Source organism: Kogia breviceps, chromosome 8, assembly GCF_026419965.1.
Source record: "Kogia breviceps isolate mKogBre1 chromosome 8, mKogBre1 haplotype 1, whole genome shotgun sequence".
Taxonomy (NCBI): Eukaryota; Metazoa; Chordata; class Mammalia; order Artiodactyla; family Physeteridae; genus Kogia; species Kogia breviceps.
Window position 1 is genome coordinate 1,428,236 of NC_081317.1, and position 25,572 is coordinate 1,453,807.

At 61.6% G+C, this 25,572-nt stretch overlaps 1 protein-coding gene across 1 annotated transcript in view; it reads left to right on the top strand.

Annotated features, from left to right (window-relative positions):
* Positions 1-25,572, top strand: part of CCDC187 (coiled-coil domain containing 187) — a 38,193-nt gene extending 12,621 nt beyond the window's left edge. The window contains 16 exon segments of the mRNA XM_067040139.1: positions 870-965; positions 3,317-3,328; positions 4,375-4,509; positions 5,058-6,199; positions 6,421-6,515; positions 9,671-10,239; positions 10,561-10,655; positions 16,573-16,591; positions 16,891-16,943; positions 17,263-17,484; positions 18,260-18,558; positions 19,576-19,706; positions 22,199-22,284; positions 22,873-23,060; positions 23,917-23,998; positions 25,087-25,572. Of these exon segments, the coding sequence (XP_066896240.1) occupies positions 870-965; positions 3,317-3,328; positions 4,375-4,509; positions 5,058-6,199; positions 6,421-6,515; positions 9,671-10,239; positions 10,561-10,655; positions 16,573-16,591; positions 16,891-16,943; positions 17,263-17,484; positions 18,260-18,558; positions 19,576-19,706; positions 22,199-22,284; positions 22,873-23,060; positions 23,917-23,998; positions 25,087-25,572 (3,710 nt within the window).

Genomic DNA, 25,572 nt, shown 5'->3' on the forward strand with positions numbered 1-25,572 from the left:
ATTTTAACCGTGTTTAAGTACAAAGTTTCTTTGTTTCTGCGGGTTTGACTCCTCTAGGGACTTCATATGAGCGAAATCCTACAGGGTTTGTCCTTTCGTGTGGGCCTGAGGCCCCTCCTGCCAGTGGGGTTGGGTGCTGAGGACGGAGGGACGGGCTGAGGCCGGGACCCAGCTGCACCGCGGAGGTCTGGAGAGCCCCTCGGGAGAGACTCTCGCCGTGCTCCCCAGGCCCCTGGGGACGCGATGGGCCGGGCGCAGCTCTCACACGGTCGCTGGCTGGTTGGCTTTTTGGTGCTTCCGAGACGCAGCATCCACCCAGTGGTGGACAAAGACGGACGAGGCCAAACAGAGCAGGGCCGGGTGCCCACACTGGCCCTCGGGCAGCCGGTCCACTCCAGTCGGCCTCTGTGCCTTCTGTGGGACTTGGATCTCCTGGCCCCGCCTATCGAGCCGGGGCGGATCCCACTGTGCAAAGGCCCCTCTGGGTCTAGAGCTCACTCCCCCTCTCCCTGAGGAGCCGGTGTCCCATCTGGCCGGCTGCCCCGCCATGACTTCCTCTGTGGGCCTGTTCACTCATTTATTCGTTCAACCAACATGAGTGCCGTGGGCCGGCCCTGAGCTGGGTGCAGGGCACGGAGATGGGAGGCTACGGCTGTGCTCGGGGGCTCTCGGGACGGGTGTCCAGTCGAGGTTGCGAGGGTGGGTGAGGTGAGCCCCGCCCGCGGGGGACTGCCCGGGGTGGGCGGGGGGGGTCCCATGCAGAGGGCCGTGAGGGGACAGTCAGGGGCCCTGCGAGCAGGCTGATCCCATGTGTTGCATTGCGACCCAACCTCCTCTCCCTTCCTTCCGTCTGTCTCCTCTCTCTGAAGTTCCACGGGAAAAAACCAAAAGGATGAAAAGTAGTTCTTGCAAAAGAGAGAAGACCCCCAAGCTGCCCACCCCTACGAGAGCTGCCAGAGACACAGGTAGGGTTGGCCCACGCGGGGCCAGGCAGGGAGTGGGGACAGGAGGTTACGATCCAGGCTCAGGAGGTGGGCACACGGCTTGTTTCTGGAGCCAGGACGGCTGGTGCAGAGCTGGCTCCGCCTCGGAAAGGCGGGCGTGAAGTGGGGGGCATGTGAGCTGGTGGTGGACAGATGTGCTTGCTTTCTCATGACTCGGTGTCACTGGCTGAGCTGTGGCCGTTTTGCTGCCGTCGGCGGCGGGAAGCACGGCTGTGGTCTGTCTGTCGCCTGGTTTGAGATTTAGACTCCAGGCAGTGAGGCCGGGTTGCCTGTTTCCCCTGGGGTGCCCAGTGGTGGGAAAGGCTGGGCGACGTCTGCTTTCCTTGGAGACGTGTCGGCCGTCTGTGACCCAGGAGAGGTCTGTTCGGGGGTCTTGGTGGTGCTGGGCCACGCTCACAGAGGAATTCCTAATTCAGGTGTCTTTTCCTGAGGGCTGGGAGGGGTGTTGGCGTCCAGCAAAGACCCAGCTGCCCAGCCTGGTAGGTTCGTGGAGCTCGTGGGGTGAATGCGCTGGATGTGGGTGTGTGGGGAACCGAGGGGGGCGGCCTTCCTCCGGGGCCTTCCTTCAGCATGTTCTGGGCCGGGGAGGAGTGGCCTCGCTCAGTGCCAGACTCGCTGTGCACTCAAGCGACAGTAGCTCACGTGACCCTCACAGCTCTCCTCGAACGAAGGCAGGTGGGCTCACTCCCATTTTGTAGATGAGGAAACTGAGGTTCAGAGAGGTTCAACAGTCCTGCCCAGGACCACGCAGGCGAGCCGGGGTTGGGCCTGACAGCTCCAGGCCTGTGCTCCCGACCTGAGAGAGCCCAGCTCTGTGTACCTGGGCCCACGCCGGGCCACCTTCTCCAGGCCCACCCTCGGGGCCTTGGCTCTGGGACCACTGTACCACGGGCTTCGGAGACACCAGCCGGAGCCCCCTGGTCTCAGAGTCAGCAGCACTGGGGGTCGAGCTGGTTCTGAGCATCTCTATGCCTCAGTTTCCCCAGGGTATGAGATCACAGTCCTGGACGGGAGTGGGCCATGTGTGGTCTGCCCGCGCCATCAGACACCGCCTCCTCTGCCCTTGGGCAGACCGACGGTTCCAGCAGGAGGAGTACCTGTCCTCCTTCTCTGGCTGGAGGTGGGCCCTGAGTGAGATGGGGACGTGTCGGGAAAACCTCCGCTGGAACCAGAGCGAGGGATGCTGGGAGACATGGAGAAGGTTCCGGAAGGCCACTGGAAAAGCACAAAATATCACAATTTTCTGCATCGCGTTCCCCAACCACCACCCCCCCACCCCCTGCGCCGTTCCTCGGCCTTTTGGTTTGTTTTATTTTAATGGCTCCCTTGAAAGATGACCTGCCTTCTGCTTGACACTGGGTCAAAAGGGCGTGCCATGGGCCGCATTCATCACCGTAACCGCCGTGTCACCCTGTTGGAGATGACCATTAGTTTCTGTCAGTGACGAAGTCACAGCTGGGCTAAGGAGAGATGAGTTTGGGTTCAGAGGTCAGAGCCACAGGACTTGGGAATTGGATGAATTAGAAATTTGCTGTAGTTAACAAAAAATTAAATCACAATAGTTATAAAATATTCATCCATCCGGGCCGCAGGAAAATGAAGCCCGATATTTAATTTCAGATTATAGCACCTCACTTTGCATTTTTTATCATAGATTAGGTCAGCCCTGGAACTTTGACAGGGCACTCGGGGACTTCATCCATTTCCACAGATTAAAAATCCTCTCGTAAAAAAACTAATTGCCATTAAACTGCTCTGGGGCAGAAAAAAATGTGCCCATCAGGACCCATTTATTGACCTGGACCCCTCTGGCGGGCTAACGGGGGAGCCAGTGATGGAGGGGCCTGGGGATGGGGGTGCTGGGAGGGGCCTGGCCAGCAGGTGGCTCCCTCCCTGCCTGGTGTGGTCCCTGCCTAGGGCCCTGACCAAGGGAGTGAGGCCGTTTTTGTGCAGTGCAGCAGCTTTAGGGACCAGGATGCAGGACCCTCTCTGGGGAGCCCAACCCCCCAGGTCCCACTCATAGGTCACATGTGGCAGGTGGGCAGTCCAGACTCAGTCCTGATCAGCAGAATCCTGACCTTTCTGGGCAACTCCTGTAGTGAGGGTGACTGCTTCGCTTTTGCATCCTCGTGGCCTTGTGGGGAGATGCTTACAGATGGCGAAACTGAGGCACGGGGAAGTTGTCACTTGCCCACGGCCGGTGGCTAGACAGAAGGAGCTGGGATTTAAACCCAGGTCTGGGACTCCTGAGACCTCACTCTAACCTTCCGGTGTCACCAGGGGGCTGGGGCAGAGGGCGTGGTCTCAGGGAGGGGCAAACGAGGGTGCCTGACAGCAGAGACCACCCACCTATCACACCCTGCCCCCTAGACACAGCACCCTCCCCAGCCCAGACCGGGAGGGACTTCAGCCATAGGCCTGAAGATGCGGCTCCCGCAAGGGGCAGGGCGGTACAGAGCCACGCCCAGAGGCCACGCCCAGAGGCCACGCCCCAGGAAGTACCCCCGAGGGCACGGCCACGCCCCCTGTAAGCCACGCCCCTGGAACAGCCCTGCGGGACACACCCTTCCCTGGGCTGGCTCCCCCTCCCCCGGAGGTGTAGGCTGTGTAAGCGTGTGAGCTTGCACGTGTGTGTGTGTGTGTGTGTGTGTGTGTGTGAGCTCACGGCCGGCGATGCCTCTGCCAGGGCCCTTGTAGATGGGTTTGTTATGACGGTGGGGCTGCTATTGGCATTTGGTGAGCGTAATTAGGGATTATGAAGTGAAACCTCGATGAATGATGTTTATGTGACAGCATTTCTTAAAGAAAGCTGGTTTGTGTTTGGGATGGGGTGGCTGTTTGTTTCCACGCTCTCCGGGACCCCTTGTCCTGCCAGCCTCACTGTCTTCCTTGAGTCCCCTCCCCTATCCCCGCTGAGTCTCACCAGTTTAAAAACCAATTAATTTCCTCTGGCTCAGGGCAAATGATCAGCTGTAACATTGCCTTCCCCCTCACCCTGTGTGAGCCCTGCTTGTGCTGGTGACTATCGTCACTGCTGGCCAGCCTTTACTGAGCGTGTGCGGTGTTCCTGGGCCTGTGTTGAATGTTTTACAGACAAATCTGAAGGGAGCACATTTTATTACCCCCAAGCGTCAGAGAAATCAGGTCACGTTTCAAGGTCATCCTGGGACTCAGCCCTGCCAGCATGCTGGCTAATGGCTGGGGGCGTAGCCTGATCCCCAGAGCGGCCTGGACACGAGGGTTTTCACCCCATCCCCTCTGGGAGCGTGTGAATTGGTCTCCTGGGTCTGCGAGGAGCCGCCAGCCTCCCCATCTGGGCCAGCGTCGGAGGGCCCTGGGCACCTGGCGGTGTGTGCGTTTTCTCTTTAAGATTCTGAGTTGGTTGGTGTTTACGCTTGGAGAAAAGGACAAGCTCTGGTGAGGGTGCTGCTTGGGGCCCCTCCTTCCCTCCCTAGGCTTCAGAGCAAGGCACCCTCAAGAGACTGGGTCCCCACCGCGGAATTAGGTACCCCGTGCCTCCGCCTCGGCTCTGCTCTCCTTGGTGTGGCATCTGGAGTGTGGGCTGGAGGGAGAGATGCCCAGGAAGCAGGGGCATCGGGGCGCGGGCCCGGCCCCTCTCTCCCAGCGACCCGTCAGGTGCCCTCCAAACCCCCCACCAGACGGGGACTTCGGGGAGTCGCTGCGTTTAAAAGCCCAGGAAGAGGATTTCTGTCCCTGAGAGGCACGCTTTTGGCTCCCAGAAGGCAGGGTGTGGCCACCAGGCTTTCCTGACTCAGGGACTGCAGGACGGGAGCCACAGCAGCTCCCCGGAGACGTGTCACGTCCCCCCGCAACCCCCCCCTTAGTTTTCACCACATTCAGAGGGCGTGGCTCTGCGCCAGGTGCCCAGGCTCAGCCTCGAGTCACCCCAACGTGGCACCTGCCCCCAGAGGGCTCTGCGAGTGGGTGATGTGGGCGCAGAACCAAGAGGGGGGCCTCAGGGACGGGGGAGGGGCCGGCTCCGGCTCTCAGCCCCGCAGCTTTGTTCACCCCTGCCACTGCCTGTCTTCGCAGGACACGGCAAGAAGTTTGGAGCTGGTGAGAGTTCCCCCGTCCGCCCCCAGCTGCCTAGATTAACCTCTGTCCGCAGCGACCCGCAGGTGTCAGCAGGCGCTCCCCACCTGGCTTCCTGCCATTGGCCCATGAACATCCAGGCTGCGATGGCCGTCCTTCGAGACCTCCGCCAGCAAATCCAGGCCTGGCTGCGGCTGGCCCAGGACGGCCACCCAAGGCGAGGGCTGGAGCTGAGGGACCTGGCAGGGAGGAGGCGGCAGAGCCCCTGGAAGCCCCCAGACTTGCGGGGCTCCTGGAAGAGCCCTCGGGCCGTGACGGAGGGGGCGCCCGCCTCCGAGAGGGCTAGGAGCCTGCCCACGGCGCCGAGCTGGAGCGCCTCGGCCAGGTGGGAGTCCTGTCCACAGAGGACCCGGGCGGCCCAAGGACGAGATCCCTCCTTCCGGGGGCCCGGGAGCCCCACAGAAAGGCTGAACTCCTTCCCTCGGCGGCCCTGGAGCGCCTCGGCCAGGCGTGCCCCCTGCCCACAGAAGACCTGGGCCGCCCAAGGACGGGAGCGCTCCTTCCAGAGGCCCGGGAGCCCGCCTGAAAGATGGGGCCCCTTCCTGCAGCGGCCCCAGAGCACCTCGTCTGGGCAGGCCTGGGGTATGCAGAGGGCCTGGACCGCTTGTGAAGGCCGGGAGGCCCCTGCCCGAAGGCCATGGAGCCCTCTGGAAAGGCCGAGTCCTCCCACCTGGCGGCCCTGGAGTGCCACCCTCACGCAGGCGGCCAGCCCCCTGTGCCAGGGCAGGGGTCCACTGCTGACCCCCTCGGGGGCGAAGCTCGCCTGGCCAAGGCCCAGCCAGGGTGCCCTTTGGAACACGCCTGGGAAGGAGGATGAGGTGCGACCCCCGCCGCCCTGCCCGAAGCCCCGGCGGCCCCTGGGCCCCCTCCACGGCTCCGAGTCCCTGCGGGAGGTCATGCGCCAGAAGATGGAGGCCTGGCGGCGGCAGGCCCTAAAGAAAAAGGCCTCCGCCGCGCAAGCGCTGGAGCTCAGAAACCAGAGGCTGCAGGGTGCCTACAGGAAGCAGGGGGAGGCCGTCCCCGTGGTCTCCCAGACGACGCCGGGCATCGTGACCTTCGTCCCGCACTCTGCACAGTCCAGGGTATGCACCAGCTCAGCCATCGAGGTCCCCCGGGGTCCCCTGGCTGTGGCAGCACTCTGCAGGGACCCCACTGCCTCTGTCTCTGTCCCCAAAGAGGGGACCCCTGAGGGACCCAGCCTGAGACGCTTGTGGAGGCCGGGGCCGGCGCTGAGGCTGAGACAGGGCCTGGGGTCTTCTGGTCCAGCCTGGGGCTCTGACGACGTCCTTCTCCTCTGCTTTAGGGCCTGGAAGCCGCGGGGGGCCCAGGAGCGCCTGTGCTGCAGTGGAGCAGGGTGACTTCCGGCGTGGTGCTGGGGGACCAGGAGGCCCCGGGCAGGTGGGTGTGCAGGGGCCGGGCCTGCACTTCCTGGGGGGGCTCTCCTGGGCGGGGGCTTGGCTCCCTCCGTCCAGAGCCGCACGGAGCCTGTGATCAGGGCTGCGTTAGTTTTCGCCGAGGTGAGATTCCCATCACGGTAAGTTAACCTTTATAAAGAAAACTAGTCAGTGGCGTTTGACACATCCACAGTTTTGTGTAACCACCACTTCCATCTAGTCCCCCCGAACTTTTCATCACCCTGAAAGGAAAGCCGTCCCTGTGAGCAGTCTCTCCCCAGTCTGCTGTCCACCTGTGTGTATGGATTCACCTGTTCTGATGTCTCATGTCAGTGGAATCCTATAGCGTGGGGCCGTCGTACCTGGCTTCTTTCCCTGAGCGAGTTTTCTAGGTTCATCCGCGCTGCAGCCTGTGTCAGGACTTCCTTCCTCGTTACGGCCGAGTAATATTCCACTGTACGATCGCCCACGTTTTGCTTACCTGTGGAGCAGCTGATGGACCTGTGTGCCGTTTTCCCCTCCTGGCTGCCGTGAGTGAAATGTCTGAGCACCTGTTTTCGGCTCTCTGGTGCGCGCACCCAGGAGTGGCGTTGCCGGGTCAGGTCGTAGCTCCACAGTTAACTGGTGGAGGAACTGCCAGGCTGTTTTCGGCAGTGGCCGCGCCGTTTTGCATTTCCAGAGCAGTGCGCGAGAAATCCCGTTTCTCCCTGTCTTCGCCAACACTTATTTTCTGGGTTTGTTCTCTTTCCCCTTGCTTTCGTTTCTGCTCTGTTTTCACTGCCGTGTGTTTTCATTTCTCTGGGGCAACTGTCCAGGAGGCCACTCCCCGAGCAGCAACTTGAAGTGCAGGGTGGGAGACCTTCCCCCACTTTGCTGGGGGGATTGAGCGTCCAAGCTCCCTAGAGGCTGGCCTTCCCAGCGCTTGCCCTCGCGGGAAAGGGCTCCGGGGAGTGCCCCGTGGGCTTCAGGCCGGTTTCAGCCACCTCCTGGCCACCTGCCCAGTGAAGGAGGGGGAACTCACAGTCAGGCTCCTAGGGTATCATCCACCCATGGCTAGGAGGAGGAGCTGGCCCAGAGGCTAAGGACGGGGCTCCCCACAGTATATGCCGCCCACCGGGAGCTTCCTGCCCTGGGCTCCCTCTGAACCTGGCTCCCGGGTGGGTCTCTGGCAGCCAGAGTTCTGCGAGCGGGCTTTGGGCTGAACCCTTTGGAGCTCAGCGCCCACCCCTCTTGGCAGCCCCTCGACCCCCCTAGCCGTCCACCTCGGTGGGATGGACACCCTCCCCTGTCCCCTGGCTCCTGGAAGTTTCCCTCTCCGGATCCCTTTCGTTTCATTTGTCTTTAAAGTGCACACTCCTCCCCAAGATTCCAGGTCCACAGGGCAGCCCAGGGGTGTGCATTTTTTTTTTCACTTTTTAAAGTTGACATCTGATCACATCCAGACAAGGGCACAGGTCCCAGGTGTGCAGCTCACTGGAGGCTCGCACGCGGAGCACATGTATAAACTGCACTGGGGCTGAGAAACCGCTCACCCCCGAGGGCAGCCCTCCCGCCACGGGAGATGCTGGCAGGGGCTCCTGGCTGTCGGGCTCCTGCTGTGGCCACGATGCTGGAGGGGGGCCATCTCTGTGGTGGAAGAGGCTGCAGGTCCTTCATCCTGCTTCACTCGGTCCTTTTTTCTTTTTTTCCCACTTAAAAAAATTGTGGTGAAATACACACGGCAAGACTGTACAATTTTGTTAAGATGGTAAAATCTTAAGCAGTTTTCAGCGCATAGCTCAGGGGTGTTACGTGCATTCACACTGCTGTGCAAACATCACCACCGTCATCTCCAGGACTTTCTCATCTTCCGCGACTGAAACTCTGTCCCCATGCGACACTCGCTCCCCATCCCCCGCCAACCCAGGCCCCACCGTCCAACTTTCTGTCTCTATGAATCTGATTCCTTCTGGGACCCTTTTGTGACGGGCCTGTTTCACTCTGCATGATGTCCTCAAGGTTCATCCAGGCTGTAGCCCATCTCAGAATTTCTTTCCTTTCTAAGGCTGAATGATATTCCACTGTATGGATGGATCACACCTTGTTTATCCATCCAGCTGTTGATGGATACCTGGGTTGCTTCTACCTTTTGCTTGTGAATGGTGTTGCTGTGAACATAGGTATGCAAACATCTCTTCAAGCCCCTACTTCCGATTGTTTGCGATAGATACCCAGAATCAGAACTGCTGGGTCACGTGAGAATCCTACGTTTAGTCTTTGAGGAACCTCCGTACTGTTTTCCACAGCAGCGACACCATTTTATATTCCACCAACTGTGCAAGAGGGTTCCAACTTCTCCACATCCCTGTCAACACTTGTTCTTTTCTTTTTCTTTAATAGTGCCCATCCTAAAGGGTGTAAGGTGGTATCTCATTGTGGCTTTAAAAATATACATATTTATTTATTTATTTATTTTTATTTGGCTGCACTGGGTCTTAGTTGTGGCACCCGGGATCTTTAGTTGCGGCACGCGGGATCTAGTTCCCCGACTAGGGATCGGACCCGGGCCCCCTGCATTTGGGAGCGTGGAGTCTTAACCACTGGACCACCAGGGAAGTCCCTCATTGTAGCTTTCATTTGCATTTCCCTAATGATTAGTGATGTTGAGCATCTTTTCACGTGCTTCTTGGCCATTTGTGTGTCTTCTTTGGAGAAATGTCTATTCAAGTCCTTTGCCTGTTTTTCATCAGGTTTTTTGGTTTTTGTTGTTGTTGAGTTGTAGGAGATATACTCAGGGGAGTAATCTCTGATCAGATCTGGGTTTGTAAATGTTTTCTCTCATTCCGTAGGTTGTCTTTTCATTCTGTTGATTGGGTCTTTTGATGCATATACGTTTTTAATTTTGAAGTAGCCCGGTTTATCATTTTTTTTCTTTTGTTACCAGTGCTTTTGGTGTCATATCCAAGAAATCATTGCCAACCGTCCTCCTTCTTTCTAACAGCCACGTGTGGTCTGCCCTATGGATGCACCATAATCACCCCCTGGTCATAAACAGACGCAGTGAATAGGCTCTGGGCCCGGCTCGGAAGCTGCCGCTACGCGCATCCCTGAACACGCGTGTTTCCCACGCGCCGGGAGAGGGTGCCTTAGGGCTGACCCTCTTCCCCTCTCTCCCTGCAGCTTTTGCCTGTGTTTGAACAGAGCCTTGGACCCGGCCGAGACTCTGGAGGTGGGAGGCCCCCGAGATGGCTGGGAGGGCGCCCCCCTGCTGACGTCGGCCAGTTCTTCCCTGGACCCCGTGCAACTCCAGGACCTGACCACCCACTACCCAAGCCCGGGGCTGTGCATCTACCTGGACCCTGAGGAGTCCGAACGCCTGGGCACGCCGGGCCCCCTGCACTTCCAGTACAAGCAGGCCCGGCTGCAGGCCCTGGAGACCACGGCCAACATCCTGAAGCAGCGAATCGACGTCCTGACCGACAGCCTGGGCAGGTCCGAGGCGACGGACGCACGGGGGGGGCCCGTCCGAGGCCCGCCTTCCTCGAGCTCCAGCTCCAGCACACCAGCCTGCCCCGGAGCCCTGGTGCCCAATGTGGGCGGAGGGGCACCCTGGGACTGGGTGGGCACGCGGGCCAGGCCACTTCTCTCTACCAACTGCTCCCCGGACACTGAGACGCTGCCCTGGAGCCCTGGCTGGGAACGGCTGCAGAGCGTGAGCCCAAGGGGCCACCAGGCCAGCAAGCCCCAAGGTAGGGCCGGCCCCGGGGCCGCGGATGACCACGTGCCCCGTCGGCGGCCAGGGGGACCCCACTTTCTCCCTGCCTCTGGGTTTCTTGTCCTGAAAGGGGCGGGGCTGCAGAAGCTGTCCCTCTGCAGCTGTTGTCACCATCTTGCCTCTGGCTGGCGGGGGGGTGGGGGGGGCCTGGTCCTGAGCCTGACGTGCCCACCACCTCTCTGCCCTGCCTCCTGCAGAGGGGCAAGAAAGCAGGACCAGGGTCCCCGATGCCAGCGGGTGGGGGCCCCGTCCTCACTCCCCACCGACCAGCGGACTGGTGCCCGTCTCTCCAAAGGTTTCGTGGAGGATGCGTGCTCGGAGCTCGGGGCTGGACAAGAGGCGGACGAGAAACGTGGCTTTCTTCCGGGCCCTGAGCCCCTTCTCAGGGAGGTAAGCCTGGGCGCCGCTCTCGAGCAGCCTTGTGCCCCCAGGGCGGGCGCCGCCGGGCCCGTGACAGAGCCCGTAACAGGTCCCGTGACCCGGCTCCTGACCCGTCCGGGCAGAGGGCCTGGCCTCGGACGCCTCTGGCGGGGCTGTGCACGGCGGGCCACGTGGAAACACTGTCGGCCAGGCGTCCCGTGTGGCTGGCAGGCGGGTTGTGTCTGGGGGACACGGAGACAGGGAGCCCCCCATCCGGGCCGGTGGCCCATGTCGAGTTCTCAGGACCACCCGCCCACAGCCCCACGCACCTTCTCGTGACTTCCGTCTCCAGCACTGGCCTCCTCTGGGGTCACTTCACACAGGTCCCTTTGCATGGGCCCAGTTTACAGACAGATGACCGGCCCAGGGCAGGGCACTGGGGGCCAGCCCAGCCTGGGCCTGCCGTGTGGCCTCAGTCGCTACCACCCAGGGCCAGCCGCCCTCCCGGGGACCTTCTGCTGTTCTGGCCCTCACCCAGGCCCCCAGAGTCTTGGCTGGCCTCCCCCTGAGGTCCGGCTGCTGTCACTCCCTGTCCTCTCTGTCCTCCAGCTCATTTCCCCCCAGCAGCCAGTGTCCCTGCTCTGTACCCCCAGCCCCTCTAGGAGGGCGGCGTCCTCCAGCCCGGGGCGGCTTTTGCCCACGAGGGCTCCGAAGGTTGGGCTGCGCGGGGGAGTTGCTTTCTTGTCGTCTGGCCTTCCCTGAGCAGCCGCGGCCCCAGTCTTCCCAGGATCCGGGGACGTGCTTGTCCCCTTCTGCAAGGACGCACCCCTCTCCCGCCCCATCGCCCGCCCGTCTGCCCAGGGGCTCCTGCAGGCGCGGGTCCCCGTCCGGTCCTCTTCACCTGCCAGTGCTGCCCTGCTGGTCCCCAGCCCCGCCCGCCTCCTTCCTTGGCACCCGTGCCTGGAGGTTGTCAGACACCCGGGCCCCCTCCCCTCTCCGTCCTGGGGCTGAAGCGCCGTGGGGCGGCCGTCGCTGCTTTGCCCTCTCACCTTGCGCGGCCGCACGTCCTCGTCCTCGTCCTCCGGGACTCCAGGCTCGACAGCTCAGAACCGGGGCGGGGGAGGGGGTTCCAGAGGGGGACAGGCCCGTGGGTGGTCTCCAGGGGGCTGGCCTTGCTCTCTGTCAGTATCGGGCAGAGCCCACCGGGAGGGATGCCAGGGGCTCCTCGCCACCCACTTCACCCGGTCTGTCCCGGGCTCGCTGCCCTCCTACGTGGGGCTGCCCTAGGGCCTCCGGGGGTCAGTGCAGATCCCAGGTCTGTGCTTAAAGCTGGTGACCTTGAGCACATTCACGGCACCCCCCCAGCCTCAGAGTGCCCCCTTGGAGATGGGGGGTGGCCCTGAATCCACCCTGATTCCCCGAGCCCTGCCTCCCCCTCCCGCCCCTCCCCCCCGCCCCTCCCCTGCCCAGCCTCAGTGCAGTTACTAGAACTGAATTGTTGACACCAGTAGGGGTCAGCCTCGGGCTGGACTTCACGTCCTCTGCACCCACCCCCCCCCTCCTGCTCCCCGCCTAGAGCTTGAGAAGGGGAGACCTGTGGGAGAATTCTCCAGAGGTTAATTTCGGTGCCCTAGGCTCTAAGGTGGGCAGCCTACAGTTAGTTGTGTGTCCCGCTGCTGGACAGCCGGGAAGGTCCGGGGGGCTCAGGCCCAGAAGGTGCCAAAGCCGAGGGGTGTCCGGGACCGTCCCACCAGGGGCACTGCGTCTCCCTCCCCACCTCAGCCTGACCAGGCGGGGAGAGACAGGAGGAGGTGGAAATCGTTCAGAGCCGTGCCCTGGACGGCTCAGCACCCTTGGAGCCCGGGGCTCCGGGCCCAGGGCCTGGCTGGGCCTCTCAGGCCTCCGGAAGGCACCTGGCCCGGCCCAGTCTTCTAAACTAGCAGTGTCCACTCACTGCTTCAGGGGCCTGCTTTGCGGCCGTGCCTCTGGTCACCTCCCTCGCTGCCCGAGTGAGTCCAAGGATGCAGGTCACAGCTCTGCTCTCCAGGGCCTGGCCCGTCCTGCCGCCTCTCAGGCCAGTTCCTGAGTGGGGGTGGGTCTCCTCCACCGAGTCCTTTCCCTGCTGGGGCCACAGTGCTCAGTGGCCGGGTGGGGGCCAAGCTTGTTACCGGCATCACGTGGTGAGGACACCAGGGTTTCCCAGCCCCCATGGGGCTTGGGCCCCTGATGCCCAGTCCACCCTGGCACCTCTGGAAGGAAGGCCAGAGGAGCGTGTGCGCCAGCTGTGTGCCTGCCGTCACCCCGCAGGCCTCCCTGCACCTTGTGCAGTGCTTGCAGCAACCCTGAGGGATGTGTGCTCGTCCCCATTTTACAGATGGCGCAGCTGAGGCTGGCAGAGGAGAGCTGACCTTGCCCAGGATCACGCAGCCTGGGGGAGGACAAGCCAAGTTTCAGACCCAGGGCATGGACTCCAGAGCCCCCAGTTTTTCTGCTACACCCATTCCCTGGCCAGTGGTTCTCAAACTGTTCCCTGGGAACTCGTTAGAAATGCAGAGTGCCCGGCCCATCCCAGCCCGCCTGAATCTGATATGCTGGGGGTGGGCCCAGTGATCGGGCGATTCTGATGCTCACTGAAGTTCGAGAATCACTGCCCTAGAGAATCCAGACCAGTGGTCAGCAAGCCACAGCCCCCTAGACCCACCGCCGGTCTTTGTAAATAAAGTTTTATTGGCACACAGCCATGTTCATCATCTACATCACTAGTGTGGCTGCTTTCCTGCTACAAAGGCAGAGCTGAGTGGTTTCCATGGAGACAGAGACCGTGTGGCCTGCGAAGCCTGAACACTGACCGTCTGTCCCTCTGTGGGACATGCTTGCCATCCCTGCTCTAGACGACTGAGGGAGAATGGCTTGCGGACTGATGGCACTTCCCTTTAAGTAGCCTTGGAGGACGCAGCTCCTTCCTGCCCTTTGTTGATCCCAGGTGGGGGTTATAGCATCCTAAGTTCTGGGTTGGGAAGGAGGGAGCTTCTGTCCCCCCGTCTCCATGACTACGCATTCCAGGATCAGCCCCTGGGCCCATCCCTCACCTCCCTCTTCCTGGAACAGTGTTTTCACGCCATCTCCCCCGCAGGACTGAGCTGTGGGGTAGGGGCAGGGTGGTGGGTCACCTGGGAAGCACGGCAGGTGCTCAGCAAACACCTGTGGGGCTGCAGGAGGGCCCATCTCCGTGGTCTGCAGGTGTGGCTGGTGTCTTTAGTCACTCAAGGGCATCCTGGGTCACTGGGTGCAGGAGGGACAGCCACGTGTGCTGATGAGACGTGAAGTGAGGCGGGCTGTCGGCCAGGCCCCATCCCCCCCACGACCCCCAGAAGGCCCAGGGCCCGATCTTCCAGAAAAAAACAGCTGCTCTCCCAGTTCTGTCTGCGGGGAGGCAGGGAGGTGGCTGGACAACGGGCTCTCGGCTCTCAGTCCCTCCTGCGCGAAGGGGCGGAGCCCCAGCTGCCCTCACGCTGTCCTCTGGACAGGCCTGGGCCGCGCCCCTCTCAGTGCATTTGTGGACTGAAATTCTCTAACAGGGACTCTTTATCCTGAGGCTACAGGCAGCCCCAAAGAATCATCTGGGCTACTCCTGCCTGGAGTGGCTGAGAGCAGGATCTCTGGAGCCCCAACGCCAAGCGGAGAGCACAGACCAGGGTGCCTGCGCTGCGCTCCCGCCAGACGCCTCCTCCAGGAAGCCCCCCAGATAGCACCTGGGCTGGGTCAGGTGCTGTCTGCTTGGCGTGCCTGGTGGCAGTGAGACGCGTGTTTGTGCCTCTGTCTCCGTGGCCCACAGGAACTTGAGAGTCTGGCTTTCGTGGCAGCTCCGGCTCCTGGAACAGTGCCCACCAGGCCCGGAGTACTTGGGGAATATTTGCCGAAAGCATGAATGACCTCCTGAGGGCCCCGAGGGCCCCTGGGCCCGGCGCTGCGTGTCACACGCGACGTCTCATTGGTCTCGCCCTACCTCGGGGCAGGTCCCATCTTCATGCCCACGTTCACGGAGGAGGAACCCAGCGCTCGGAGAAGCACCCACCACCTCCCGCCAGTAAACGGCAGGGCAGGCATCCGAGCCCAGCTGAGTGTCGGCCAGGCTCCAGCTTTCCCCACTGGCGGCAGTGTGTCCCATGGAACTTTCTCCGATGAGAGAAACGGTCTCGATTCTGGGCTCTCCCATATGGTGCCCACCAGCCACACGTGGCCGTGAAGCCACTGGGACGTGGCCAGTGCCACCGAAGAGTGGAATTTTACATCCGTGTTTCCTTTGAGTTTAAACGTGAGCGGCACGGGCAGCTGCCGGCTGTGGCCGGGCAGGGAGGCTCTGGCCCTCAGACACGGCGGCCTCGCACCCAGTCGGGGCCGCGTCGGCTTCGTTCTGGTTGGAGGCCGTGGGTCCCCAACCACAGCCCTGTCACCGAGAGCACACCTGTCCTCGTCCTTCTCCTCGTCGCCACGTGCTGAGTGTGTGCTAGGCCTCACGGCCACCAGACGCTCCTGGGGGGCAGGTCGTGCTGGATTCTTGGGGCTCCTCCCCGATTGTCGTCAGGAGTTGGGGAGCAAGGCCGGTGCCATCCTCTGCTCAGCACGGTGACCGCCAGCTGCTTGGCCAGCCAGGGCCACGCCCACCTCGGGGACGGCGTGCTTCCTCCTGGGTCACACAGCTCAGAGCTCAGGGACACGCAGCCGTGTCTCCCTGCTGACCTGTCGGGGGTGCCAGCCTGGCCACAGGTGACCACGGACTCCCCTCCGTGGGCTGAAGCGCTGGGGGCCTCGGGTCTCCGAGGCTCCTGGGCCCCTGGAGCAGGGTCAGCGGAAACGCGGCGCGGGACCGGGCACCTTCTCCGGCTTCACCCTCTCTCTCGAGGGCCACAGACAAAAGCAAGGAGGAGTTTTCCCTTCTCCAGGGAACTGCAGCTCAGAACAGACACCTTAAAGGAATTCTGCAGGGCTTCCCTGGTGGCGCAGTGGTTGAGAATCCGCCTGCCGATGCAGGGGACACGGGTTCGTGCCCCGGTCTGGGAAGATCCCACATGCCGCGGAGCGGCTGGGCCCGTGAGCCATGGCCGCTGAGCCTGTGCGTCCAGAGCCTGTGCTCCGCAATGGGAGAGGCCACAACAGTGAGAGGCCCGCATACCACAAAAAAAAAAAAAAAAAAAAGGAATTCTGCAGAGTGTCTTCCTTTCCCGACGTGGCCAGTCGGCTGGGAGCAGGGAGAGCACGCCAGGCATCACCCCCAGTGTCCAGCACGTTAGGCGGCCAGAGCCCCCGCCCCTGCCCTGGGCTCGGCGGTGCAGAGTTTGCTCAGCGGCCGTGGAAACGCCCAGGAACACGTTTAGCCATCGTTCGCAGCTCTTTGGCCGCTCTAGTGTGGAAAGCTGAGCCACTCTGTTCTGGGGAGGAGGGCACAGCCGGGAGGAAGCTACCCTCTCGGCACACTGGCCAGTGACGACCCAGGAGCTTGTCCAAGAGCCACCGGGAGGGAGTGGCCGTCCCGCGTGCCCTCCTCTGACGGCTGTCGCTGGGGCCGGCAGAGAAGATGGAGGGCGGGGCGAGGAGGGAGCCCGCCGGCCGCCCCACCCTCTGACTGTGGAGTCACCCCCCACCCCCGCCTCGACCTAGGCAGCCTCCGCAGGGCCAGGATGGGTCCTCGGAGCCACCAAAGGGGAACAGAAGCCCTCGGCCGCCCTTGGGGGGCCTGAGGTTTCTGTGCCCGCACCGCACTCTGGACAGTCCCAGAGACCCCAGGGAGGCCTTGGGCTGTGACCCTCTGCCTGTGTCACCGCGTACCCACTGGGCTGTGATCGTGATTAGGGCAACCGTAAGGGCGACCCCCGCTGAGCAGGTGTTAGATCACCTCACTACAGGGGTGTCCCCGTGGAGGCTCTGATGGGCTAGCGCTTTGTTCCAGGTCACCCAGCGGATGCGTGGTGAGCTGAGGCCCGTCTGGCAGCAAAGCCTGTGTTCTTGGCCCTGGTCACGTGTCGGCAGACTGGGGTCCCTGCTCCCAGAGGAGTGTGGCCAAGGGTCAGGCGGGGCGAGCCCCTCCCCACCTGGGAGGGTGGGGCGACGCGGCAGCCTCCGTCTCCCTCCCTCGCAGGCTGCAGGCCTGCCCACCCTCCCTGGAGGTGCGGGGAAGGGAGCCTCCGCAGCGTGTCTCCTTGCAGGCCCAGCGCTGAGGCTGAGCGAGGGCCCGCCGCTCAGCCGCCCCTTTCCGTGGTTTCTGCAGGTCTGCTGTCCGGCATCGGGCAGAAGCCCCCGAGCTTTCTGGAGTCCCGGCAGGTGTGGCACCTTTAGGCCCCTTCTGTTCGGGGGTTGGCCGAGCGACAGAGGCCCCAGGCGGGGAACTGCAGAAATGAGAGGGAGGGAGGAGAGCCTGGAGAGGGAGGAAGCCCTGGGACTGGCCCAGCCGAGGGGGGAGGCTGCAGGCAGGGGAGCACGGTGGTGGGCTGGACGGAGGGGTCCTTCGGGGGGACCCTCCGAAAAGGCTCCGGTTCTTGGAGGTGGCACCGCCTGCCCTCTGAGCCGAGGACTTGCCAGGGAGCCGCGGGGGGCAGCAGGCGGGGGGCCCGGGGAGCGCTGAGGCTGGGCCCTCCCGCAGCTGGACCGGTGGAAGCAGGAACAGGCGCTGGCCCCTCTGCGGCAGCAGGCGGGGCTGCAGGTCTGGGAGACGCAGAGGCCCTGGGGAGCCGCTCTTGATACCTGGGCTGAGTCAGCCGGCCGACCCTTCCGGGGCTGCCACGGGCTGGCCCCACTCCCTGCCAAGGGGCAGCACTGCCCCTGCTGCCCGGCCACGCCTCTGGGAGGCTGGTGGAAAGCACGGGTCAGGCTGGGGAGGGTGTGCCGAGGAGGGCAGAGCACGGCTGCCCGCAGAGGCTGGAGGATGGGCTCAAGAGGACGCCCATTTTACAGCAGAAACAGGACTTGTTTTCCACTAGTGTCCTGGGGACCCCCGGCTGGGGCGACAGATGACAGCCTGGGCCTCCCACCTGCCCGTGTCCCGGGCTTGTGGGCACCTGAGCTTCGGGCTCCCCATTGAGCTCAGGAGCTGAGGTGTGAGGGTCCCGAGGGGGGGGGTCTGCCCCAGAAGGGAAGGGGCCGCCTCTCCGAGCCCGCCTCTGCCCCGCCCCCCGGCCCAGCAGCGCCCCGCGAAGGGGAAGATGGTACCCAGCCCCGACGAGGGGACAGGATATGTGTGACGACCCTTCTGGGAAGTGACTCTTTCTTCTCTGGGTCATTGGTCCAGGGACCGTTCATGGGATGTGTTCACAGAACATTTAGGGAGGCCTTCCCAGGAGGGCAGCCAAACCCCGGGCAGCGCGTGCGTGCTTATGTACGTGTGTGTGCGCACGTGTGTCTGTGTGCACACCTGGGCCCGCTTCCCTCTCCTCCTTCCCCTTCCGCCTGTTGCCAGCATCCCACCTGCCGAGTAACAGTGGCCACAGCAGCGGAAGGCAGAGCTGTGGTTTCCTTCCCAGGTGTCCGTGAGGCCGCACTGCACCCCCCTGCGCCCCATCCCCCAGGCGGCGCTCCAGGCCTAGCCGTGCTCTCTGTCTGCTGGGCACCTGCCACCCAACCCCCACCCCTGCCACGTCCAGCCCTCTCTGGGGGGCAGGGAGGGTCTGTCGGCCGCCCATGGAGCATGGACAAACGAGGCCCCTGAGGTTGGAGACTTGCCCGGCCTTGGGCGCTTCCCTGGGACCCCGCCTGGCCCACTGCTTGTGAGGCTGCCTGGTCCCCGCGCCACAGCACGCACCATCTTCCTGCCCTCCCGGCGGCTGATGGAGAAACGCCCGACCCAGGCCAGGCCAGGAATGGCCCTGGAGCTGGCGCAGCCACAGGTGTGTGTGGACCCGGAGCTGAAGACCTCTGGGAGCACCGTGACAGCCAGACCCAGGTGTGGCCCCCTCCCAGCGTGGAAGGGGGCCGGGGGGCGGGGGGGTCTCAGGCAGACAGTGTGACGGGCGGAGACGTGGCCACGCCCTCTCGAGTGAGAGCCCTCAGAGCCAGCCAGGCAGCAGCCGGCACAGCGCACTCCCCACGTGGGCCCCGAGGGGGCGGCTGGGTCAGGCACCCAACAGAGAGGCCCAGTGATGGGGCGACCTGCCCACGGCCACGTGGGGAGCGTGGACCTGGGGTTTGAAACTAAGTGTGTCTGATGCCGGGACCGTGTGGTTGACCGTCGGGCAGCACTGCCTCCTGCTCCCGAGGGCAAGCACGGGCCACCATCCCCACCCACCCAAACCTGCGGGCAGTGAGCCTGGATGACAGCGAGAAAGCTCTCCGTTAGACACGCGGTGAAACAGCCCAACAGCGGGGCCGTGGCCGAGTAAGGAGGAGTGCGGGTGGGTCGTCTGCCCTGCTCTGGGCAGACCTGCGGGGTGGCCGTCACCATCTCCCCCAAGTCCTGCTTACCTGTCCCTGCCCCTTGGGGAACAGGCAACCCCACCCTCTTCCCAGGTTTGCCAATACACCCACATCCGTCCCTGTGAGAGGGTTTCCCCGAGGCCTCTCAAGTGCTGGCCCCGTGAATATCCGGCTCAGCTCCCCTTAGTGCATTTTGTGTTGGCAAATAGGGGTCCCTTATATGCAGGTTGTAGGGACAGCGCAGCAAAACCTCTGGGAGTTGGAGCCCTGGCTGAGCCGGTGGGGGCAGACGAGGTGAGCGCGCCCGCAGCCGGGCGCGTCACTTCCCTGTGAGCCTTTGCTCCTGCGATTGACTTCCAGTTCAATTTCCTTGTGGTCGTATGAGCCTAAATATGTTGAGATGTGGGTGTATCTTGGTGGATGTTTCACGTGCTCTCGAAAAGACACTCTGGTATTAGGCACATCAACAGGTAGGATTGTCCTGCGCTCTTGGGGAACTGATTCCTTTAAAAGTCTCTCCTTACGGAACAACCCTCTCTGTCCCCAGTGACCCGCCCTGCTCTGCAGCCTGCTGTGTCTGCTACCGATCCAGCCACTCCACCTTCCCCGTAACTAGCGCTGGCTGGTCTAGCCTTTCCATCCTTCCACTCTTCACTGAGGTGTGGTTCTGTATCTCAGGTGTGTTTCTTGGAGGCAGCACCTCGTTGGCTCTTGCTCTCTGTCTTATCCAATCCGGCAATCTCCGCCTTTAAACCGGAATGCTTAGCTATTTCTGTTTAACAGAAGTATCAGTATTGTTAGGCTCTGAGTCTATCATCTTGCTATTTTCTTTTGTCTCAACTGTCCTTCTTTTTCTTTCCCCTCAAGTTTTTGTTTGTTTGTTTTTATGATTCCATTTTTCTCTGCTGATGGCTTATGAGCTATAACTTACCTTAGTGGTTGCATTAGGATTTACAGTGGTACCTGTGGTCCACCTTCACGTGACATTCCACCAGCTCACCGAGTGTAGGAGGCCCTTACAGCCCTCCATTTCTTTTTTTTCTGGACTTTAGGCTATTGTGGACATGCATTTTACTTTATTTTATAATTGCACAATACACTGTTATTGTTTTATTTTTTTATTTTTATTTTATTTTTTTTTGTGGTATGCGGGCCTCTCACTGCTGCGGCCTCTCCCGTTGCGGAGCACAGGCTCCGGACGCGCAGGCTCAGCGGCCATGGCTCACGGGCTTAGTTGCTCCGCGGCATGTGGCATCTTCCCGTACCAGGGCACGAACCCGTGACCCCTGCATCGGCAGGCGGATTCTCAACCACTGCGCCACCAGGGAAGCCCAACTGTTATTGTTTTAAACACTCAACAATCTTTTAAAGTTTATAATCAGTATATTTATCTATACGTATATATACACACGTATGTATACGCATATGTGTATGTATATGTATACGTGTGTGTCTATATGCATATATATTTTTTTTCCATTTCTGGTGCCCTGCATTCCTTGTGGTCACCCAGATTTCCATCTCTGGCATCATTTTCCTTCTGCCTGAAGGACCTCCTTTAACATTTCAGGGAGTGCTGGTCTGTTGGAGACAAATTCTTTTGTTACCAAGTCCAAGCTCATACTGCTTACCCCTCAAAAGACAATACTCGAGGGCTTCCCTGGTGGCGCAGTGGTTGAGAATCTGACTGCTAATGCAGGGGACACGGGTTCGAGCCCTGGTCTGGGAAGATCCCACGTGCCGTGGAGCAACTGGGCCCGTGAGCCACAACCACTGAGCCTGCGCATCTGGAGCCTGTGCTCCGCAACAAGAGAGGCCCGTGCACCGCAATGAAGAGTGGCCCCCGCTTGCCACAACTAGAGGAAGCCCTCGCACAGAAACGAAGACCCAACACAGCAAAAATAAATAAATCAATCAATAAATTCCTACCCCCCAACATCTTCTTTAAAAAAAAAAAAAGACAATACTCGAGAGACAAGTGTTGGCAGAAAGGAAAGGTTGTTTTATCCCGAAGGTCAGCAACTGGGGGGAGAAGGCAGACTCATGTCCAAAGGCCAACTCCCCATTGCCTATCAAGGGACAAGAGCTTTTTTTTTTGGCCACACCGCATGGCACGTGGATCTTACCCAGACCAGGATTGAACCCCGTTCCCCCTGCAGTAGGAGTGCAGAGTCTTAACCACTAGACCGCCAGGGAAATCCCAAAGGGAAAGAGCTTATAAAGGGGAGTTTCAGGGGTAGGCGGAGGGAGGGGGCTACGTGCAGAGCAGCACAGCCAGCTCCGATAATCACCTTGAAATTACTCACGTGGTGGTCTGATCAGCATCATCTTAATTGCTTTTTCTTTTTCTTTTTTTTTTTTGGCTACGTTGGGTCCCTGTTGCTCAGCACAGGCCCTCTCTTAGTTGCGGCAAATGGGGGCCACTCTTCGCTGCAGCACGCGGGCCTCTCACTGCAGTGGCTTCTCTTGTTGTGGCGCACGGGCTCTAGAGCACAGGCTCAGTAGTTGTGGCGCACGGGCCCAGCTGCTCCGTGGCATGTGGGATCCTCCCAGACCAGGGCTCAAACCCGTATCCCCTGCATTGGCAGGCAGATTCTCAACCACTGCACCACCAGGGAAGCCCTTGATTGTTTTAAGTACAGTTAGTCTTCAGTTCCAGGGTCGGTTTGTTCCCATTTCCTTGAGGCCAGTTCTCAGGATTGCGGCAGCTTATGTCATGGCTACAGCCTGGTCATCATGTACTTAACTTCTTCCACCCGGTGGGGGTTTCAGTATCTGTAAGACAGCTCACAGGATACGGCTCAGAATATGATCTATAGCCCTTGAGGAGGAACTAAAAGTCCTCGACTTTGTTTAATGACTAAACTATTATTATTTTGTCCTGTTTGACTACTACTTTCCTTTGCTTCCACATTTTCTCACTTCTCTGATTAAATTTATTCTTTGACAAAAGTTTTTCTACAGACAAAAGGCAGGCCAAGGACATGGTGGGGAAGGACCATAGGGTCCTGCTCTGTTTCATGGCCTCTTGAAGATTTGGCGTGAAGGTTATGTGTGGGTGGAGGGTGGGCATTAGGCGGCCCAGACATCCTAGCTCTGTGAGGTCCTCTTGTAAAAAAAGGCCCCTGGAGCCCCTACGTGACCCGACCACGCCTGCTTTCTGTCCTCAGAGCCTGTGCAGGAACGGAAACCAGACCAGACCCCCTCCCAGCTGCCCTTGACCAGGCTCTACCCTTGGGACAAGCCCATCCTCCAGGTACAGGAGAGGTCCCTGGGGGAGGGGCACGCAAGTGGGACCCAGTGGTGGCACTGGCACTGGGTATCAGACCCAATCCTCCCTCAGCTGCCTGGGGCCATCAGGTGTTGAGGCCCACCACTCCTAGAGCCTGTACCCAGGGGCCTCCACTGCAGGTCCTGGGCTGAGGGAGGCTCTCCCTGCCGTGGGTACCACCCACCCTTCCAACTGACATCTGCTCAAGCCCCTTCCTCACGCCTGCGGTGGCAGGTGACGGGCAGGCATTTCAACAGGTGTTTCAGGCTGGGCTGGGCTGGCCGGGACAGTGCTGGTTGCACATTTCAGGGAGGGTGGCGCAGCCTTTCCTGACCCTTCTAGAGCACAAACAAGGGCCTGGCTTGGGCGCCGGGCCAAGAGGAAGAGAACCCCGCCCTGCCTTCGGGAGCCAACAGTCGGGAGGCGGGGTGGTACCCTGCCCCGGGAAGGGGGGCGTGACATGGCGAAGAATGAGGCAGCCAGGCCGGGAAGGCTCCCTGGAGGCGGCAGCCTCCTCCCTGAGCCTGGACGCTCAGAGGTGGCGACGCAGCCCGGTCGTCTGCCCCACCGTAGTGGAGCCAGACGAGGCCTCAGAGCGTGACGCCCGCACAGTTCAGCCACTTCACGCTCCAGACGCTGGAGCAGAGCCTGCGGGAAGAGGAGCTGCGCGCGCAGCACCAGGCCGCGCTACTGCGCCTGCGCGAGAAGGCGCTCGAAGAGAAGACGCACGCCGAGCTGGCCCGGCTGGAGCGTCGGCGAGGGTGAGCGCATGCGCGCCGCGCCGGCCCCGCCCGCGGTCCTCGCCCCGGTACTCGGGGCAAAGGGCTGCTGCGTACGCTGACGGGCTTTTCCAGAAAGTTAGATAAGACGGGAAGTACCGAAAAGTGGATACAGAGACAGTAAAACCACCCACATAATCCCACCTCTGTGAGATAATCTCTGCTCATTTTCCAGTCTGTCTTGACAGCTCTTGTTCATGCAAATGCACACATGTCTATTTTAAACAGCATTGGAAACAGACGCACATATCGTTTGTAACTTGAGTTTTCGTAGAGACAACACAATCGCCCTAGCCAGCCCCTGTAGCTGGACCTCCGGGCGTGTCTCCAACTTTGCGTCGTGAGATGTGACCATCCCAGAGGCGATTTCCTTAAGGTAAATTCCTGGAAGTGGAATCGTCGTCAGTGAGGAAGCATTTTTTTTAAAGCTTCTTGATATTCCCGTATTGGTCTCCGAATAGGTCCCTCCAGTTAAGATCACCGGCGTTTACGATCATGCCAGGCTGTGGGTCTTCTATTCCATGATGGCTGCCCCCTCCATCCCCAAAGGGCCCTCTGGCTGGGCGGGGGCACCAGGGTGGGAGGCTCTGCCCTCCCTTCCTCTCTCAGGCCCAAAGGTGCTCGCGAGGGTTGGGAAAACTGACAGCTGGCCTGGGGCCCTCGGACCACCCGGGGCTCCCCGCCTGCCCACTCAAGGCCGCCTCCTCCCAGTGTCCTGCTGTGGGAAGAGGGCATGCCAGGTCCACGTGGACCGCCAGACCTCGCCAGGCCTGCGGTTTTCACACCTGCTTGGCGGACCCAAGGTCAGCAGTCAGTCCATCTCCTCTCCAGGTATCTGAACAGCACCAGCAGCTATGCAGCGCTGTGGCCGCGGCAGAGAAGCAGCACCAGAGGCCCTCAGCAACCTTGAGCGGGAGCGGGTAAGGGCTGGATCCCCCCGGGCCAACACCGAGGGGGTCCTGCTGCCCTACTGGGGCCGGGAATGTGAGCGCAGTGCCTGGGCCTCTCCAAGCCTCATTATGGGAAATCTACAGCAGCGTGTGTTTCGTGGGGCTGCCGAGAGGCTGGCACAGCCAGCACTGCCCGGGCTGCGTGTGCCTGACCTCAGAGGGGATTCCCAGCTGCTCTGAGCCCAGTTTCCCCAACTGGAAAATGGGGTCAGGGGCCACTGCAGTGGTGTCCTTTCCTTTCGGTTTCCTGACACTCCGTGGGGTAGAGGTTGCTGGTCATGCTCTTTATACAGATGAAGCAACTGGGGCTGGGGCTGGCCTCGCTTGGGGACCCTCAGCTGGGAAGTGAGGGGTGGTGGTGGACTTGACCTCCATCCTAGATGACTTGTGTGGACCAGGGAGGTGGGGTGGCAGGCGTGGGGCGTTCCAGGCAGAGGGGGCAACGGGAGGTGGGCAGGGAACTGCAAAGAGGGCTCAGAAAGGGTCCAGTTATCAAATGAGGTGGTGACCCTGGGGTCCTGTGTTGCAGGAGGAGACACTGGCAGACTCTGGGTCTGGACCTCTGACTAGTGGGGCGAGGGACCCAGCCCAGCTGACCCTCGGTTTCCTCCTCTGACCTGTGACGGCTGTCACCTCCCACGGGGGGCGTGCTCCTGGCAGGGAGGCTCTGCCCAGGGGTGTGCCGTCAGAGACACAGCAGGGTCGAGCCAGGGGCGGTTCAGCAAAGGGACAGAGCCCAGCACCTGGCGAGGGAGGGCTGTTGGGGTTAGGGCAGGCGTGTAGCCAGCCTGTGCCAGCCTCGCTTGGGGGCGCCCGGGGAACGCCCGCCTTGCCTCCTGCCGGAGTCTCCTGTTGGCCAAGCCCAAGAGAGGGCCAAAGTGCGTGGGGCCTCCCGGCTGAGCAGGGTGAGAAGGGCAGGGGCCTCTGGAGGGGCACAGAGAGGGTCACCGCACAGTGCCAGAGCTGGGCTTTCCCTCCGACACTCCTACCCGTGCAGCATGTGCCGGGCCGGGGTGGGGGGGGGGTCACGCTGCTGTTTTCTCCTCCGGCTGCTTCAGCCGGAGATCCGGTACCTGCGGAACATCCACCTGTTCTCCCACCAAGAGAGGAAGCTTCTCCTGCAGCATCAGAAGGACATCCGCTCCTTGCAGAGGCCCGCGGCCCTCCTGCGGCAGGAGCTTCAGGCCCGGGGCAGGCTGCCTCACGTGGGTGCTCTCACCTGGCCTGGGGGCTCGGCCTCTGGCCGGGAAACGCTTGTCGCCCGGCTGCTTTGTGGGAATGTGCGAGTCCCTTGTAAAAACATCCGTGAGCCAGGATGGAAGGGGTCTCTGGAGGGGTCGGGTGGAGGGCGGGGCGGCGGCAAAGTGGGTTTCCTGAACTCGGCGGCCCTGGCCGGGCCCTGGAGGAGGAACCAGACCCCCGGTGGCTGGAAGGTGCTCCAGGCCCGGAGGTGGGGGAGCCCGGGGGGAAGGGGGGGAGGGGAGGCTGGACTTGCCCCGGGCAGGGCCACCATGCAGCGCACTCACCTGCGGATGGCCATCTGA